At 33.8% G+C, this 18,344-nt stretch overlaps 2 protein-coding genes across 7 annotated transcripts; one reads left to right on the top strand and one right to left on the bottom strand.

Annotated features, from left to right (window-relative positions):
* Positions 1-94: 94 nt before the first annotated feature.
* LOC128873359 (UV radiation resistance-associated protein) lies at positions 95-5,086 on the bottom strand. 2 transcript variants are annotated; one of them, XM_054116893.1, is made up of 9 exons: positions 4,603-5,086; positions 4,192-4,396; positions 3,464-4,051; positions 3,200-3,372; positions 2,897-3,123; positions 2,649-2,819; positions 1,608-2,567; positions 1,450-1,516; positions 95-1,379 (listed from the first exon to the last, which is right to left on the bottom strand). In XM_054116893.1, exons 1-9 carry the CDS (start codon positions 4,705-4,707, stop codon positions 1,188-1,190), a joined length of 2,688 nt encoding a protein of 895 aa, XP_053972868.1. In that variant the 5' UTR covers positions 4,708-5,086; the 3' UTR covers positions 95-1,187. The 2 variants fall into 2 exon arrangements, with proteins under 2 accessions (XP_053972868.1, XP_053972869.1); XM_054116894.1 differs by lacking the exon at positions 4,603-5,086 and having other exon boundaries at positions 4,176-4,334.
* Positions 5,087-5,304: 218 nt separating this feature from the next.
* LOC128873357 (rho guanine nucleotide exchange factor 2) lies at positions 5,305-17,922 on the top strand. 5 transcript variants are annotated; one of them, XM_054116888.1, is made up of 17 exons: positions 5,305-5,643; positions 5,974-6,074; positions 8,639-8,965; positions 9,087-9,463; positions 9,619-9,768; positions 9,850-10,043; positions 11,008-11,139; positions 11,489-11,564; positions 11,643-11,772; positions 11,852-12,044; positions 13,189-13,260; positions 14,389-14,442; positions 14,533-15,085; positions 15,323-15,552; positions 15,635-16,179; positions 16,262-17,354; positions 17,569-17,922. In XM_054116888.1, exons 2-17 carry the CDS (start codon positions 6,035-6,037, stop codon positions 17,807-17,809), a joined length of 4,407 nt encoding a protein of 1,468 aa, XP_053972863.1. In that variant the 5' UTR covers positions 5,305-5,643; positions 5,974-6,034; the 3' UTR covers positions 17,810-17,922. The 5 variants fall into 5 exon arrangements, with proteins under 5 accessions (XP_053972863.1, XP_053972865.1, XP_053972864.1 ...); XM_054116892.1 differs by lacking the exons at positions 5,305-5,643; positions 5,974-6,074 and adding exons at positions 7,685-7,792; positions 7,870-8,150; XM_054116890.1 differs by lacking the exon at positions 11,008-11,139 and having other exon boundaries at positions 5,306-5,643.
* The last annotated feature ends 422 nt before the right edge of the window (positions 17,923-18,344 follow it).

The raw sequence follows: 18,344 nt of genomic DNA, 5'->3' as shown, positions 1-18,344 counted from the left end.
AACAATTACGATAGCAATACATTTTATATATACATTGTATATATATATAATATATATTACATAATATGCTATTTAATTATGAACAAACCAAATAATAAAAAAAAGTAATTCTTACATACATATGTTTATAGCTTATCTAAGACTAATTGTTGTGTGTGAAGTTATCAACATAATGTTCTTAACTATAGTAAATAATAGTAATATCATTATAAAAAGTATTTGATAACTTAGTAAAAAGAATATACTTACACTGATACAATAAATATATTATAAAATATATCACGTTATTTAAATATTGTAAATTTTGTATTTCATCATTAAAAATATCATATGCATTTTTGTTTTCTTTATACTGTAATATTTCGTTACGAAAGTAGCATAAAATTAGTACACAAACTATTTTGTAAAGCAATACCGGTAATACTTTGGTTGTTCATGGTCGCATGTATTTTGTATAAAAAATAGCATTTTTAACCACAAGAATGTGAAAACTATACTTAAAAATTTTAATTCAATATCACAATTATTACCTAAATACTAGTGAATTTAACGATGTGAAATATATTGAAACATGCTTAAATATGTATACAAATATTATTTAGAATTACGTGTATTAAGTCAACATAATCATTTTATCTATACACAGGTATATTAACAGCACTAATTTTACATAGTAAATATAAACATCACAATTAAAAATATATAAACGTATGCCGATTTTCATATTGTAATAATTATACAAGTACGGTGAAATATTCTCTTCCGAGTAGCAGTTAATTAATAGATTCATGATATTGTTTGTTTAAAGAAATGCACAATTAGTACTAATTGCACGACCACCATATATTGCACAGACGCACGCATGCATAAGAAAATTCAAATTTATGTATGTATATACACACACGCATACCTAAATTTGTTAAATTTGGATAGTAATACTTAAACTATACACAATCACGTTTCGTCTTAAATTTTCATCAAATTTCAAAATGAATAAATACAATATAAATCTACAGTAACATTTTACAACATAATCAATAAATAATTCTTATTATATCTTATTAATAATAAGAATTAATTCTAATTTTTCTATGTAAGTCGTGCATTGACTTTTGTTGGGGTCTGGTATATTTAGATATGAACTATAGAGCAATAACAACGTTGTGTTATATTTTAGAATGTAAACATTACAGACGTGGTTTCATTACTTTAAAACTGGTTTTCTTATTAGCCAAAGCTTCAGTGCGTGCATACACATTTTCCGAACTTCGCCTAATAATGTCTATGTAGTCACTTGATGCCTCAAAGTCACATTTCTTTGTTTCATCATACGAATAACAGTCTGATTTCTGTGCTGTTTTTACTAATTCTGTTTCCAACTAAAATAATAAATTTACCATAATATTATTTAAAATATTAAATTAATAAATAAATAGTAAACTTACTTACCATTGGTTCTCTGTTTGCATCATTATGGCACCAATTTTTAGAATGCAACGGGTCTGCTCTATCTTTCCTACAACAAAGAAATGTGTTTCTTTCAACATACTTATTTGTTTGTAGATATAATAAGAATTAATTACGTTTTATTTCCAATAAAAACTTACTTCGATTCCGAGTTGTATTGTTTCTGCGACATACTATCTTTCGATGAAGGATACTCTTCTGGATAACTACAAATGGAACTTGTCCTTTGTTTCTTTTTAGTTTCTTCATAGGTACATAATATTATATCGTCTAATGATAGGCATGACGTACTAAAATGTCCCTTGTTGTACGTTGACGTTTCCATAGCACCCGTACTACGTTCGTGAACATTGTAATGTATTTCACTATCTGGCATTCTAGGATTATCACAATCTTGTGGAACTTCATTTTCTGAATTATAATCTCGACTATGCCTTCCGTTTTTTAACGCATTATCTACAACGTCGTTGACATTTTTCAAGATCTCATTACTGATTGAAATAGTTTCTTCGATTTTGTCTTTTTTAATTATATTATTATCATTTGAACTATCGTCTCCATTTTGACTACTATTAAGTGCCATTTCACAACTGCTTACAGAATTTGAGCTCCTCTCTCTTACGCTCACCGAACTTTCCAAGCTATCCGTAACGTTAGTCGATTTAGAAACCGACGTGGGTATCATAATTTCAATATTACTCTCTACCACAATTTCATTATTTACTTGACTGCTGTCTTCGACATTGGTATCACTGACGTTGCTTGAGATAGCGTTATTTAAGGTTTCACTGCTGCTATTGCTTGACCTATCTTTTATTAGTACCAATGCTTTATTGTCAATGGCACATTCTTCCGATTTGCAAATTCGTTTTGATTGGCTGCCTAAAACGAGGGACTGTACAGGCTTATCTAAACCTTGATCCAAAGAAGAACCGAGAGAAGATTTTATACTCTTCAACTGATTCATAGATCGCGAAGATCGATGACATTTTTCGAAAATTATTTTTTGTATTGGTGGTGTCAGTGGTACATTTTGTTTACCATTTCCAACTTCGATATCCAGAGATGAAACAGAATATGTTCGTTTTGAATTATCCAAACTATAAAAAAAAAAATCAATTTAACGTTATAAAATATCTTAAATAATTTTGTTCAGTTAAAAAAAGAATATAAATACATACTGTGATTGATTTGGTCTAATATTTATCAAGGTAGCTAGATTTGGAAGAGTTGCTCTTAAGTCTGTTGTTGGAAGGCCACAGTACCACCTTAGTTGAGCTATATTTTTATTTAATAAATAAACAGCGTAACGAAAATGTAGTTTATCCTTACTTCGGGCAAATAGTGGAAATCTGAAAATGTGATATATTTGATTAGTTATGTTATTACTTAAATGAAAATTCAAAAGTGAATGAAATAAAATGCTTACTGCCTTTCATTGTCAGGTAAGTTTTCCTTGATATGATCTATGACTTTACTACGCGATCCATAGTGTATAATAGGATATCTAGTAGGTACATTAAGGAAATTAGCAACCATTTGCGTAGTATGTGCAACAAATCCTAATGCTACAGCTACTTCGGTATCATTTGATAATTCTAAATCCTCGCTATCAGGTAGATGTACATTATGTATTCGAAATTTCCCGTTTCCATCCTAAACAATAAAAATGTTTTTACATTTTAGTTATGGTTTGAAAAATTGGATCTTATGCCAAGTATTGCATACATACCTGAGTAATAGGATATATTAAACTTAATTCTGAAATTAATTGCCTTCTTCTGTGAGCAAGCTGACTACTCAATTGAACATATGTTTCTCTTGTGTCTATTTGATTTTGTCTCCATTCATGTAATCTTTCTATGTCTTTGTTAAGTTCTCTATACCTTTCCATCAAATCCAGGCCTATAATAAAAATCAACATTTATTTTTAAAATTCTTTTACATAAACTGTAATATCTATAATTAATAAATAATATTATGGAATAATTGATACCGTAATCTTGATTTTCCTCCATGATATTAGAATGCAATTGAGTTAATACTCTTAGTTCTCCCATTTTCCTTGTCCGTTCTTGTTCTAGCAATTTTGTCCTAAACCTAGCCATTTCTAATTCCTTGCGTATTTTTATTATCTCGGCTCTCTTTTCCTTATTTATTTTACGAGGTTGAAATAATCTATCTAACGATGATTGCAAGTATTTTGGAGTGTGGAAGTTATCCCCAGATGCTATCTGCATCCGAAGTTTTTGCACTAATACTGTCTGGTGCATGAGTGTCCCCATGTTTATTCTCAAGATGCTCAGCTTACTCACTGTATAACTATCTTTTATTTCTGATGTGTTGACTTTCATATGCAAGTACCTTTTTAACTCAGGAGTTTCAATGAAACAATATACTGGTGTGAAAAAACCACCATGAAATTGAAAGATTAGAGAATTTTCTTTTAGGACAGTACCTAAAGTGTTTGGTAGTTTCGAGCCCATGTATGCCAAACCATTGAAAGATATGCCCCATGTAAATACAGTTACATCAGTCATTACATTGTCTATAACCATCCTTTTCCATAGCCTTAGAATAACTTCTGTTAAATAATATATATTATATATAATATAAATTTTAAGAAGATAGCATGTAATGATTCTGTAGCATTCTCAATGACAAATGTTTAGTTTAGATATATTAATAATTACATTTAAGGTACTAACAGATTATAAAGCTCACCACTGGCAGTAGAATAACCGGTGGCTTGTATAGTTGGTACTTCAAGACTCGACCACCTGGGATTTGCATTGTCAATTGTCTCACTCGTGTACAAAGGAGAAGACATACTTGTTCTATGTAGAGTATAATAAAACCAACAAACTTCATTGGTTGCATTTGACTTTAAATTGCATCCTATTATTTGTATAAGATTCCTAAGCCTCAACTGAAAATTATAATATGAAAGCATGAAGCATTATAATTTCACAAAATTACACCACAATTTATTATCACTCTGACATTGAGTCTGATTTCTTGAAAAGTGAATCGTATCATCTTCACTGATAATTACTATAAATTTTTACTAGATACGCATAAATAAAACTTTCTTTAAACTAAGGATACAACAATAATTTCATATTGATTAATTACCTGCTGTGTAGCAAGAGGAAGCCAAGTTTTATACCGCGGAGCAATACGAGGTTGTAGGGTTAAATCCAAGTCTCTAACAAGGTTTGTTGTCTCCGAAACCTCCATTGTACACCTTCATAATACCGCGTAAGTAATATCATTAAAGAAGTAAATACGGCACAAATAAAATAGAATAACCTAGAATTTGTTTAATAAACGGAATTGTAGTGTATTTACAGGTTATCTAAACCGTTTCGAAATTTAAGTAAACAACAACGAGTAATACTGAAATGCGATTTTTTTCATTCGTATTATTTGAATCTTATCAATTATATTTTTCAGTTCCGATTATTCTTCTTAGTTATACATAAATTCGTTGCAAGACATTGTCATTTTTTGAGTTTTGACAGTTCTTCGTATTGAGACCGATGAATCTCGATGTTCACCAAGTTCTTTGTGGTTCTTTGGTTCTTTGACCAGGTCCTCCAGTGCGGCCAAACGTTTAAATTTGAAGTTACTTTTAACAACCTTGATAATCCTAACAACAAAAAAGACACCAGCATAATTCAAAGCGATGCACAACAAATATTCAAATGTAATTTACATAGAAATTGTAAAATATTGATTAAGATATATATGGCAATATCAAATAAAATAATGTAAATCTAAATGAATTTAAAAAATATTTATCGACTTACCATACGTCGGGCGTACGATACACCCCTGGCTAGACACACAACGAACCAATGACCGTCCGTTGCAAGTCACGTGGTTTTGTTTACACAGTTTTTATTCTTTCTGGACAAAGTATAGCGAACTCAACTATACATAGTTTAGTGATATAGCGTTCCTGCATCATAGTAATGAAGTAAAAGTGGGGGAAGCTTTGGAACTTATATTGGACAGCACTGGGCTAGTACAAAATGGTGCAAAATGGTCGACGTGCCTTGACTGCATGATACAGATTGGTATTAGATGCAACATTTTGTTTCCTCATGAAGGAGTTAAATATAATAAACTACGTGTAATATTAATGGATTCATAGAAGTTATTACGCTTTAGGTACGTATCTTCTCCGATGACGGGTAATACGTTTCAAAAAACGAAATAAACCATTCGAACGTTCACCTGTCAATACGGCTTCCTTTGGCAACAAAGTGTGTACGTCGACCTCGTCAAAGTATAAAATACTGCAAGCATAATAAATGTTTTCTTTTTTACCAGTGGCTTTTATACTTACTATCCGCGTTGTATCCTACTTTGTTTTTTTTATTATCACTTTAATATTTGGGCATATATTATGTTCGTTCAGTTTTCGAGAATTGCGTGAAATGTTTTTGGAACAGTGAGTTGCAATTTAACGCTATTTGGAATGTTTACAAAATGTTTCAGTTTCCGCTCTTGGAAAAATTAAACATTCCTCCACTCGTCGGAAATAAAACAAAAAGAAAAGATGGAGAAACGGCAGGAAATACTGGCTCCGTTTTCGTCTGGTAAGTTACCGCTAACACAAAGAACATTTCACTTACTCTTTATCTGTCGATATTAATTGGTATCTTTACTGTACACAATAAAATGTTTAAAAAGAAACGTAATATCTTTTAGAGTTAATATCCTGTCTATATTTTATTTATTAGCATCCTATTTAACACACCTTTCTGTTGCATATATTTTCTTTCATTTTTGAGACTTATTGAATTACTACTTAATAGAAATAAACACTTTTATAAAGAGCAAAAATTACTTAGTTTCTTGTAAAAAATATATAGGTATTTTTCGTTTTGTTATTATCTACATAATAGGCATTATGTTAGATGAATTTATATACATAGTGGTACTAGAAATACAATATAAAATAAATTAAATGTTTTTGATCTACTTGATACAAGTTTTCCAACAAATATATAATTTGTGTACATTCTGTATGTACATATCATTATATTAAATATTCTGTACAAAGTACAAAAATAGTCTTTGGTAACTCTTCACTGGATTAACATATAATACAAATAACATTAATATTATAATAGATATCTTGTACTCCTGTTTCTAATTTTTATAATTTATTAGAATTTCCCACTGTTGTTAATTTATTAAGAGACTACTAATTCTTCTATTGTTTCTAAGTTACTGCTAAGAAAAGAGTTTGAATTGTACACAGATAAATCTCTATACCTCTTTGTGTTAAAGTTGTACAATAATGTAAAACAATAATGTAAAACCTTCTTTTTCTTCTCCTTCTTCCTTAAAGAAAACTTTCTGTTTGTCATATTTATGGAATGTATACCCAGATTGCATCCCTAGTTTTTGCTTCAGTGGATGCAGTGTTGCTATGAATATAAAATTAATAAAAAGGCTACATCAATTTTTCTAAAATTGTACAGTTTAACAATACTCTTAGATATTAGAAGCATAAAAATAAGTTGCTTAACAAATGTGAGATATCTTGTAATATTATGAAAGTATAATAAATAAATATATGGCGACAGATTTGATACAGACCACCTTTAATAACTTGCCTGCTTTTGGTAACAGGAATGAATGTATCAAACTAATCATTCTTGATTTGTCTCCTGCACACCTACATCCACAAAATATTATTCACGTGCCCTTTGAGATCATGCAAGATTGGGCTGACACATTTTTTCTATTGCCAAAAGTAAAAAAATTACTCAGGTGATCTGTTTTAAATTTACACTATATGTAGAAATAAAAAAAAAATGGTGTAGAAGCAGTAATCAATTTTTTACCAATTTAAATTCTTCTTTTCTATCTCTATAATCTTCAAGAGAAGCCGATTGAGGTATAATAAAATGACGAATTCGATATTATTCATATTGGAACGATCATTTGAAACTCCGTGAAAATGGAATTTAAATCTGAAAATGATTCGATTAGAATTTAATTAAATTAGCGGGTGAAGAAAAAGTATCGCACGGAGAGAGTTACGAATACAAATGCAAGAGATGAATTTACTAAAAAGAGTGGCAGTAAAGGTAGAATTAGATTGAAGGTTGGAGGTCGGTTAAGGATCGGGGATGCACGAAGGTGGGGTGGCACGCGCGAACCAACGGATCAATTCGCGCACGGGAGCTACGGGGAAAGCAACAGTGTGTCTACCCCCTACTTCCTGGAAAAGTACTTTCCACGATTTGAGCGTGTATACTTAATACGAGGATGACAATAAACGGTTCATCGAGTCATCGTGTAGGTAAAATATAATATGATCGTTGATGGAACATCATCGTCTAAAGTAATCGTTAAAACGTTCGTTGTTTTTGTTACAAGTTTATTGACGTGTGTCTACCGTCGTCTTCTCTTGGTGAATTGACCGTGTGACTGTTCGATTAAATAGAAAACTGGAAGTTCGTTTGATCGTCGTCGGTGACAAGATTAAAGAACTCCGTTTTGCTCCGATCTGTTGTCAGTTAGTGACAGATCAATTGGAGTCAAAACATCCTTACGCCCAAATCCCCGAGAACCGTCAGACGACCTTGGAGTATCCCTGACCGATATTAACACGGCGAGATAAAGTGAACGTTTTTAACTTCCTCGTTTCGTATCTATAGGTAGAGTAAAAACATTGTTTCGTGTTAAAGCTCGTATATTTACGTGATGTGAAGGCGCAGATACGTGCCATAGAATATTTTGACCTGATTTTCATTGAATATGTCTTTATATATTACGATAACATGAGAGCGGGAGGCTGCTACGATTGTCGGGAGCAGGTTCTATTTGTTCCCTGTTCAGTCAATAGGCGCGAGGACATTTGGATATCGGTTTTCTCGTATCTCGATGTAGTTCGCGAGATGTGACATTCCTTGTTGCGCGCGAGTCTCGTCCTTTTTGTCAGACTCTGAACTTTTTTATAATTTTGGTCACTATTCGAGCAATTTAAATTGTCACATATAATTTCTTGTTTTTTATTATTCATTGTCCAAAGTGGTTGTTAAGGGCTTTAAAGTTGTGAATTCGATTGATTATTCGTTCTTTGTTACCTAGTTATAATTTATAACAACAATAATAACAACATTCGTTTTGTATGGTGTATTTATAGATGAGTGTCCAAACAGTGGGGAGGATAGCGAAGAAGATGTAATAACTGACTATTTGGGATCATCGCATTCTGACTGCGATCGTATACCTCTCATTAATGGAGATCTTGGCAGTCTAAATCTACGTGGAAATATAATTGCTGAGTCCAGCTACACCAAAGACAATACAGAGAAAACGGCTATCACTATGTCTGAGGGAACTGATGAACAACAGCAGCACCCACTGCTCACACTCGGCTCTAACATTCAAACTCAGCCTAATCCTTTGGTGCCAATTATTAGTGTCACACCTCATTCGCCTAGTCTTGCTAAGAACTACCCTGTTCTGGGTAAATTTCTTTGATTTTTGATCCGTGTTGTATGACACGGATTTTGCATTGAACTCAATTTCAGTCAACATTAGGAAATTTTGTGCTTTTTGTGGCTAACAAATGGTTTACCTCCTTGCAGAGGACAACTTACAACATTTGCATGAAATTCACGATTGTATTCAGCGTATGAGAGATCTGACGTTGAACAACTGGGGATACAATCACCGTGCATCCCAGAATGATGTGCCGCAACGTTTAACTTCATCGTGCCCTTCTCTGTGTCCTTTAATTTCACTTGAGATCGCGCCACGCTCGAGTAATAACGATACGGGATCTGATCCAGATCTCCTTGCTAACTGCTCCACCAATAGTTCCCCTACACATTTTCCATCGGTAGGTCCTCGTTCACAGAATGCACAGGGTATAGACAGGAGACGCAGCTGGACTGATTTGGAAGATACTCGATGTGGGCGTCGCAGATACTCCGGACAAAATCATCTGCAAGCGCAAAACATGGTTAATATTGATACATTTTTGAAGAAATTCATTATTTGTTGTACATTCTTAGCATGGGATACGACTGCTTCATCGCTTTTTTTCATTTTGCTTCATTAAAGCTTCTCATATATTTTGTCACTACGATATTCAATGTTTATCCATTACAATTTCAGCGACAACGCAGTATTAGTTTAAGTAGCCTAGACAGTGAAATGGAAATAGAATTACATGGAAAACCCTGTACCAGACCCGTAGGGGTCGGTAATCGCGCATGCAGATCACAAGCAAGCACTCATTCTCTCAATGAAGCTGATCTTGTACAGGTAATTTAAAGGATGCTTAAATCGATAAACCTTTACATGTTTTGTTTGTAATGAAATACACCGAAAATTTTTCTGTAACAGAGTGAATATCAGAAGATAGTCACAAAACGTTTCAAAGGTAGTCAAAGATTAGCAGAAAGTAGTGGTTTAATGCCTAGTGTCACAGGCTCTCGTTTACCTCTTCAGAAATCTATTTCTACACCTTCAATTGTTACACCTCAAGTTAATGCTCACTTAGCAGAGTCTGTAACTAGGACAACTCCATCACTTACAGCGTAAGTTAATTAAATATATTCTTAGATCGTAAAGCTAGATCAACGATCGATAAAAGAACGATACTTATTTAATTTTCTTTAATTTTTTTTTGTGATAATCTCGATATTATATCAAACTTATATAGTTGATATTAAAAGTCAAATTTATAATTTATAAAATAACGGAATAATTTGTATGATCTAGCCTGCGATCTTTATCTTTTGCTATATACAAGTAGTACACAAAATAATGCACATATTTTATGTACATATTATATTTCAATATTCATTTTCAAATTCACATTTAAAATACATGAATGCATGATTTATCAATATGCTCAAAACAGATCTAGAAATTTGCATATATCTAAGAATGCTTGCATCAACTTGTATTATGTAGATGAAACTATTTAAGCATGATTGCACCATCTATTACTACAGTGTTTCTCAAATTCACTACCCTGTAGATCTTCTCAAATGAAGACAATTTTTGGTATAAACTTTTAGAATAGAATTAAATTATTATTCATGTTTAATATATTTTGAACTTTTAATATTTATTCCGTAGTTGAAAAAAATCCGTATTATTTGGCTTTCCGATTTTATAAAATTGTACAAAAGATTGAGCAAACTTAAGTTTAAAAACCTAGTTTGAGAAACGCTGTATTAAAATATATACGATTTATTAATCTTTAATTTGTTTTAAATCAAAGTGTATTTATACAAAAATCAAAGTGCTAATTTATATTTATGCTATCCAACTATTAGAATTATTGAACAGATTTTTCTTAATCTGAATTCAAATTTAAACTTTCTTGTTCGTTTAAATGGTTCTTTCTATATTCTAATCGATTTATATATTTATGCCGCTTTTATATCTCGGTGGCGCACCACGCGAGAATATCTGATTTGCAATATCTTTTACACAATAGTCGCATACTTTGTGTTTGTACTTGACAATTTCCTACCATCCTGCATGGTACAGCCGTCACGAAAGAAATGAAAAGGGTAGTGGAAGCGAGACTGAAACCGAGGATCCAGCGAACAGCCATGAATTCCACGAAGATACGGAGGGCACTCCAAATGTTCAGATATCCCTTGTCGAATTATTGACTGAGTAAGTATTCTATATTTTCAGTTTTTCGTTAACGTGCAATATATTCTGCTAACAACGTACAAGGAAAAGTGGCTGGTTTGTATCAGCTTAATAGCTAGGAAATTTCTTGTACTCTACACGTATTATAATACTGAAATACTACTTAAATTCTTTTTTGTGTATTATATCTTTTCGTAAAATGCTTAGTAATGTATGTATTTAGATATAATTTAGCTATACTTTGATCATTTTGTCTGAATACACCATAGCAACGCTTGTAGACTTTCGACGCTGCGATAATTTCCATATTTAAAATTCTAATGCCGTTTGTAATCGTACAATAATTAAGATATATAAATTCAATTTTCAGTGGAGTAGTGTATGATGATCATCATTCCGAAAAAACTAGAAGAAAACGGGCTTCCATTTTCTTCCGTAAAAAGAAGGTAGTTAAAAATTAAAGTTGGTTTAGATATGTTAAGTATAATACAAGTAATTTAAGAAAATTGTAACGGCATTTGCAGGATAAAAGTGGTAAAAAAACTAGTCTACAGCAGCATTTATGGGCGACAATAACGACAGGATCTCAGGGAAGTTTATTATGTGATGTTTGTATGAAACAATCAACAAATAAACCACTTCTACATTGCGACAGTAAGAATTGATTAATATATGATTCTATCTTTTCGTATTTCGTAAATTAGTTGAAAATATAATATTTTGGTATCATCAGATTGTGGAGTATCCGTACATCAAAGTCAAGGGTGTAAGGATCAACTAGTACCAGAATGCATTAAATCGAAACATCATTCTAGCAAAGCTGCCACCAAACCTTCATCGAACATATCCACAATTTCGAGTAGCTCTAATGTCAAAAGGGGGTCTACCGCGTCGTTGCCTCTAGCGAGTTCGTCTGGAAACGGAAGGTAAATAAAACTTGTACTATCATAACAAATTTTCTGCATTGGATCTGCGTATCTGTGGTTCAAGATTCGCACGCAATTGGCATGGCTAGGCCTAAACTCGGAATTTTTAATGAACTTCTCTTACTTGCAATATGAGTAATGTATAAGTTCGAAAATACGTACACATGATATTTGCGTCTTAGCAAGGAATTTCGATTTCTTTTTCTTTGTCTTTCAGATTTTTTATGAAATGTTTCATCCGATACAATTAATTGAACTCAATCATTTATCACTTCAATCCTAATGCAATATAGTCAACTATTGAAAAATAGATTAATATAGCAATACTTATTTATTTAGGTATATACATATAGATACATATGTTATATATATTTATGTTATATATACACACTTATTTACCAACGATATATTTAATACAAAAGACGATTAGTTAGAAAGGATATTGTATCTGCTTATTATTCAAAAGCTTTGGCTGGCTCAAAGGCTTATTATTTCTAATTAATTTTGCAGTTTAGTCGATAGTATGGCAAGCTTCAGCGTGTTTATCCTCGCGTCTCTAGCATCACTTATGAAAACTTTTGCATATACATATTGATCGACATACAAATTGTCACGCCCAAACTTCTTCAAAAAATTTTATGTTATTATAATATCGGGGTACGGTTTACAATACTAAACAAGTTTGTAATGTTCGTTTTAAACGGTGATATTTACATACAAGGATGGGTATATTCGAATGATCGTGTAATTGAAATACATCGAGAGTAATGAGTATTCGATTCTTAGAGCAAGTGACGACCAACGTGGTCTATTGTACTCTGTGATGATCCGTATTGATATTCAGTTGTATTTAACATTCATTCATACTATCAAAGATTAAGTACTCCTATAACTTGCATTCGAACCGTCATCGTACATTTTTTTCTAAAGTATATTTTGCCCATCTTTGTTTACAAATAAAAAGGTCCGTATTAAAGAGTTGATACATGAAAGTTGAAAAATGCAATAGAATAAGAAAAATGAAGAAGGAGGGGAAACAAAAGGGAAAACGAAGTTGCCTTAATGCAGTGTGTGCTTTTTCCTTCCCCCGTGCATTCCCTCTCGTGCAACTACGACAAACCGATCGATTGTTCGGCGATTAAAGGGAAATTAACAGCAAGAAAGCCGTGACAAGCTACAGCCCTTGGCGGCGAGTTGCTACTAAGCTCGGAGTCAAGTAAGTCTCAGATATCTGATGTGTTCCTCCTATTCTGTCGAAGCGTTCGTACGTTTCTGTTCGTGTATGAATCCTACACAGTAGTAGGATGGCCCGCGTCTATCGTTCCTCGATTCTTTTCTCGCACACATTGTTCAAAAGGCGATTAAATTGCCTCCTTGCGTTGTATTGGAAGAGACATCACCTTGTCCCTGCCTATGCTTCTGATATGCTTGCTTCTATAATTTATGTTCATTCAATGATATATTTTATGTACACGCCTCGTAATTTCACACACAAATTATAGACCACGAGCTCACAGTTATCCAACAGTCAACCAATTTCTTTATCGAGCATATTATAAGCAATATATAATGAATATTATAAGCATTTCGAATTTTCAATCGAACGGATTTCTCTTTTATCTTCTTTTTTAATTATTCTTTCATACTAAGAATTTTTTAACTCTGTTTACATCCTTTTCTATACTTCTAAATGTACCTTTCAACTCGTAGTCCAGCATTCTTCATTCGTGTAAAGTATCATTTTTGTGGAAACATTGATAATAAAATTTTGGGTCGGGTTGGGAAAAAATCGATCACTGTAGGTGTAATGCTTGAATACTGTATTTCAACAAATTAGGCTTGATTTATTCGTCTGTTTACGTCCCCTACCCGACCTGAATATGTATCAATGACATACATCATCAGTGACCCACTTGTTCATCCTGTAAATTGTTAATTCCCGTTCATAATAATATTGAAATCTCATTTATATGTAGTTCGACTGGCATCTTCGAACACTTCCATGAAGCAGTTACAGAAAACTGTACTTCCGATAATTAACATATTTCTTTAGATATAGGCTTGGGTGATTTATGTAGGGCATAAAAATTTACATACATACATATCTTTGCAAAACAAAACTTAGGTGCTGCTTTGCAGATTACATTCATACAGAAGGTAATATTAAAATAATAGTAAAAATGCTATGAGTAACTAGTATATTGTAATACTTACGAAAAAAATACGTTAAAATACTGGAGGTAAAGCCAGTTTAATATTGTTTGTTTCAGCAGAGTATGACATTTTTCTCGTAAAAAGGAAAGTTTAGATATTCTAATGTATAAAAATACCTTTTTTCTTTCAGTCAAACAATAAATGAAGAAAAGGATGGGGACGGACAGCATCGTGATATATCCAGGTGCGTACACATTTTTAAAATGTTATGGATGTAACGGGTATACGAGCAGTTTGGTGCACATTAACGAGAACGATTAATGGAACATTTTAGTGGCTGGGAAGAATTCGACTACGGAGATGACTCTCATCAGTTTACTGTTGGCGATCTCGAAGGTCTAGATCCTGAATTGGGCCTAGCTAAAGAAGAACCTGATTCTTGGAGCGCTGCTATAGGACATAACGTCGCGTTACGACTCGTTGATAATTGCGAGCGAAAAGTAAAACGTCAAGAACACATTTACGAGTTCGTTCTTACGGAAAAACATCATTGCTTAGTACTTCTTGCTATGGAGAGAATTTTTGTGGAGGGTCTTCGGCGTCATTTTCGTTTAGGCCAGCCGGATCTAGAACGCATGTTTCCTCGACTACGCGACCTCATCGATATTCATTTACGATTTCTGCAAAAATTACGCAAGCGACAAAGCTCAAGCCACGTTGTTCCTACAATCGCTGATATACTCGTTGATCAGTTCTCTAGTGAAAATGCACAACGTATGAAGAGTGCCTATGGAGAATTCTGTAGTCGTCACAGGGACGCTGTTGAAGCTTACAAATACTACTTGCGTCACGATTCTCGATTTGCACGGTTCGTGCGTCAGTGTCAGGTAGCTATAGTATGGTATTGATCTACAGGGTGATTCTAGAAACTGGGACATGTCTTTTTTTTTCATACTATAAAAAGATGGTGTCCGTTACAAGATTCAATTTTTCTGTGTCAATTGTTTGCATTACCTAAGAAAGTGTTACAACTTATCTCAGTTTTTAAAATTCTCCGATATAGTTCTAGTTCATTTTATTTTTTTACGTAATAACGTAGACATATTTGGTCGATATCTGCGTAGACGCATCCTTTGCTGAAGAAAAAAGGAATTCCTGAGTGCATCCTGTTCGTTACTCAACGCTTAACAAAGTATCCACTACTGGTCGAACCACTTATAAAAACGGGTATTGTACAGGAAGAAGGCGAAGATTTGCGCAAAGCTTTAGTTCTTGTTAAAGAGATTTTAGCAGACGTAGATGCTTGCGTAGCTGACAAGGAAAGAGAAGATAGAAAACTAGAGATCTATAATAAGTAAGAAAGTGATATATTTAATTGCACGTCTTTTACCTGCCTTCTAGTATTAATTGCAATTAACATTATTATTCTTATCTAGGATCGATGCAAAATCTTTTGCAACATATCGCGGTGCCAAATTCAAAAAGTCAGATATTATGGCGTTTAATAGAATTTTGAAATTCGAGGGTACTGCATACTTGATGCAAGGTCGTGGAAAAATGACTGCCATCGTAGTGGTTGTTCTTTCTGACATATTATTTTTCTTGGCCGAAAGGGATCAGAAGTATGCATTTTTTGTGCCTGACAATAAGGCTGGTATAGTATCGCTTCAAAAGTTACTAGTACGCGAAAAGGCGGGTCAAGAGTCTAGAGGAATCTATTTAATAAGTAGCAATCCAGCCGAACCTGAAATGTTCGAGCTGAAAATTCAGAAACCCAAAGATAAACATTTGTGGATTCAAGCAATTAGATCGGCAGTAGAAGCTTGTCCACAAGAACCTGAAAATGAAACTGATGCGCTAACCGAGAATAATAGTAGTAATGAATTGAGAGACACACGTTCGTCTTCTATATCGCTGCTTTCTGCTGAGGAAAGGCAACGCCTAGTTAAAACTAAAGAGTCACATATCCTAAAAATAGTTGGTACGTATAATATTTTTTATTACTAATCACATATTTTGTGATTGTATTATTAAGAATAGTTGACTTTCCTTACCGCAATTAGATGAACTACGAAAGAAGGATGCTGAACAAGCACTCTTGCTTGAAGAAAAAATCAATCTACAAGTGCAGCTCTTACACGCGGGAAACATTTGGAGCGGAAATGAATGCAGCGACAATGAAAGAATAGAAAAAGTGGAGAAAGAAATCCCAGATTATACTAGACTGGTTCACAGTGAAGGGACTGATACTGCGCAATTGTGGCAGGAGGTGGTTGTAGCTGTTCAAGAAGCAACAAGACTTGCGAGTTCGTTATCTTTTGGTGCAGGTGGTGCTCCTCTTTCACGAAGTCTAAGTTCTGCGGGAGAACGACATAGCGAGGCTTACGTTCCGCCTGCTCTTTGTGTTCCGCGAAGAGCTGAAACATTCGCGGGCTTTGATCATAACAAAGAAAAATATCCATTACGAGATTCTACTGCGATTCAATCCGTTATTTCTCTTCCAAAGGTTGGCGAATTTATGAAAGAGAGTCCAGAAGACAAAGAATGTCAGGATTCAGAGATTAATAAAGATCAACAGTGGGCAGCGATTCGTTTGTCTCATCACGTTTATACGTTGCTCTGTATAATTAGTAATCAAATGACGACAATCGACAGCTTACATGCTCAATTAGCCGCGTGTAAAGAAGGAAGCATGGGCAAATCAAATAACAGACCTAATCCGAATCGCCAATTAGAAGAGTTACGTAACTTACAAGATCAATTAAGCCGAGAGAAAGCAGCGTTTCGAGCCGCGTCTCAGCAAGAGCAAAAGCAACTGGAAGAGGAACGAGCCGAATTGGCAAGACAACGAGAACAACTGGCGGCAGAACAGCGAGACGTAACACAGCAACGTGAACAATTGTATCGACGACTCGAGGCATTGGAACGACAAGGAGTGACGTTAGTTGCTGGTTCGGCTCCCAGTTCCGCGTCTATTCATTTATCTCACATAACCCAGGGAACCGACACAGTGCAATCACGAAAATCGCAACCGGATGCTAAACGAATACCATTAAATTTAATTAGCGCTACTAACCAGCAGAAAGTGCAAAGTAATCTTCCAGTGAAACAGCAGTTGCCTTTAAAACTTGCTAGCGGAAGCAACAATAACACTAGGTATACACAACAATATAAATAATCTATTAAGTGTAGAAAAGAGGTTAGGGGAAACACATTTCAATCTCGTTGAAGATTGAATTTTACTTAAAAAATAAAGAACTCTTTCCTACACCTAATGTATTTCGAAATTATACAATTATTGAAAATACCAATTTCTCAAGAACAAATATTGAGATGTGGTCTAATGATTTTTTCATCGTACAAATAACAGGAGTGGAGGCACAAGTAACAATAGCCCAGATCGTCATTCGCGGACAGGAAGTAGTCCAGCGATTGTGACTGGTTCTACGTACTCTTCGCCCGAATTGGGTAATAGTCATGCTAGTACAAGTCAAATTCACTCCTCGAATCGTTCGCTGCGAATTACACGATCTCCTCCGGAGTATTCCCACCAACAACATCAACGTACCGAACAGCAACAACCTTCGGAAGAGGAGGTAATCTTTTTCTGACGACTCTTTCGGTTTGGTCGAAAACATTCTCGATCCTCTCGCACTACGACTGGCGAAGCTACTCCGACTTCCACGCTAACTCCTTCTCGAAATCAATCAAAAGATGCTCAACCCAGAAGCCGTGTAAAGTCCTTTTGACTTTCAACATTTTCTCGGTAATAACGCTGAGTTATTGTTTTTTTTTTTTTAACCATTTCTTTTTATACTATCCATTGTTACTTCCGATTTCTCCGTGTTCGTTTCCAGTTTACATAGTTTTTCTCTCTTCCATTTTGGTTCATGTGTTCCCTTTACCCCTACCTATACCTTCGTGTTCTTTCTATAATTTTGTCTTCCTTTCTTGATGACAATTTTAATTGTGTTGCATACAAAAATGCAACATGGTATATTACTGATGCATTTAACGTGTCCATAACGATGGCGTTATTGTCCATGAAAACATACGTATTATTCTCGATAAATCGATAAAGAATAATGTTACTTTCGAACTGCTACCGAGGGCAATAATATAATTTGTATGCAAAATCTCACGAAC

Source organism: Hylaeus volcanicus, chromosome 3, assembly GCF_026283585.1.
Source record: "Hylaeus volcanicus isolate JK05 chromosome 3, UHH_iyHylVolc1.0_haploid, whole genome shotgun sequence".
Lineage (NCBI taxonomy): Eukaryota > Metazoa > Arthropoda > Insecta > Hymenoptera > Colletidae > Hylaeus > Hylaeus volcanicus.
This window is presented reverse-complemented; position numbering and strand designations above follow the sequence as displayed.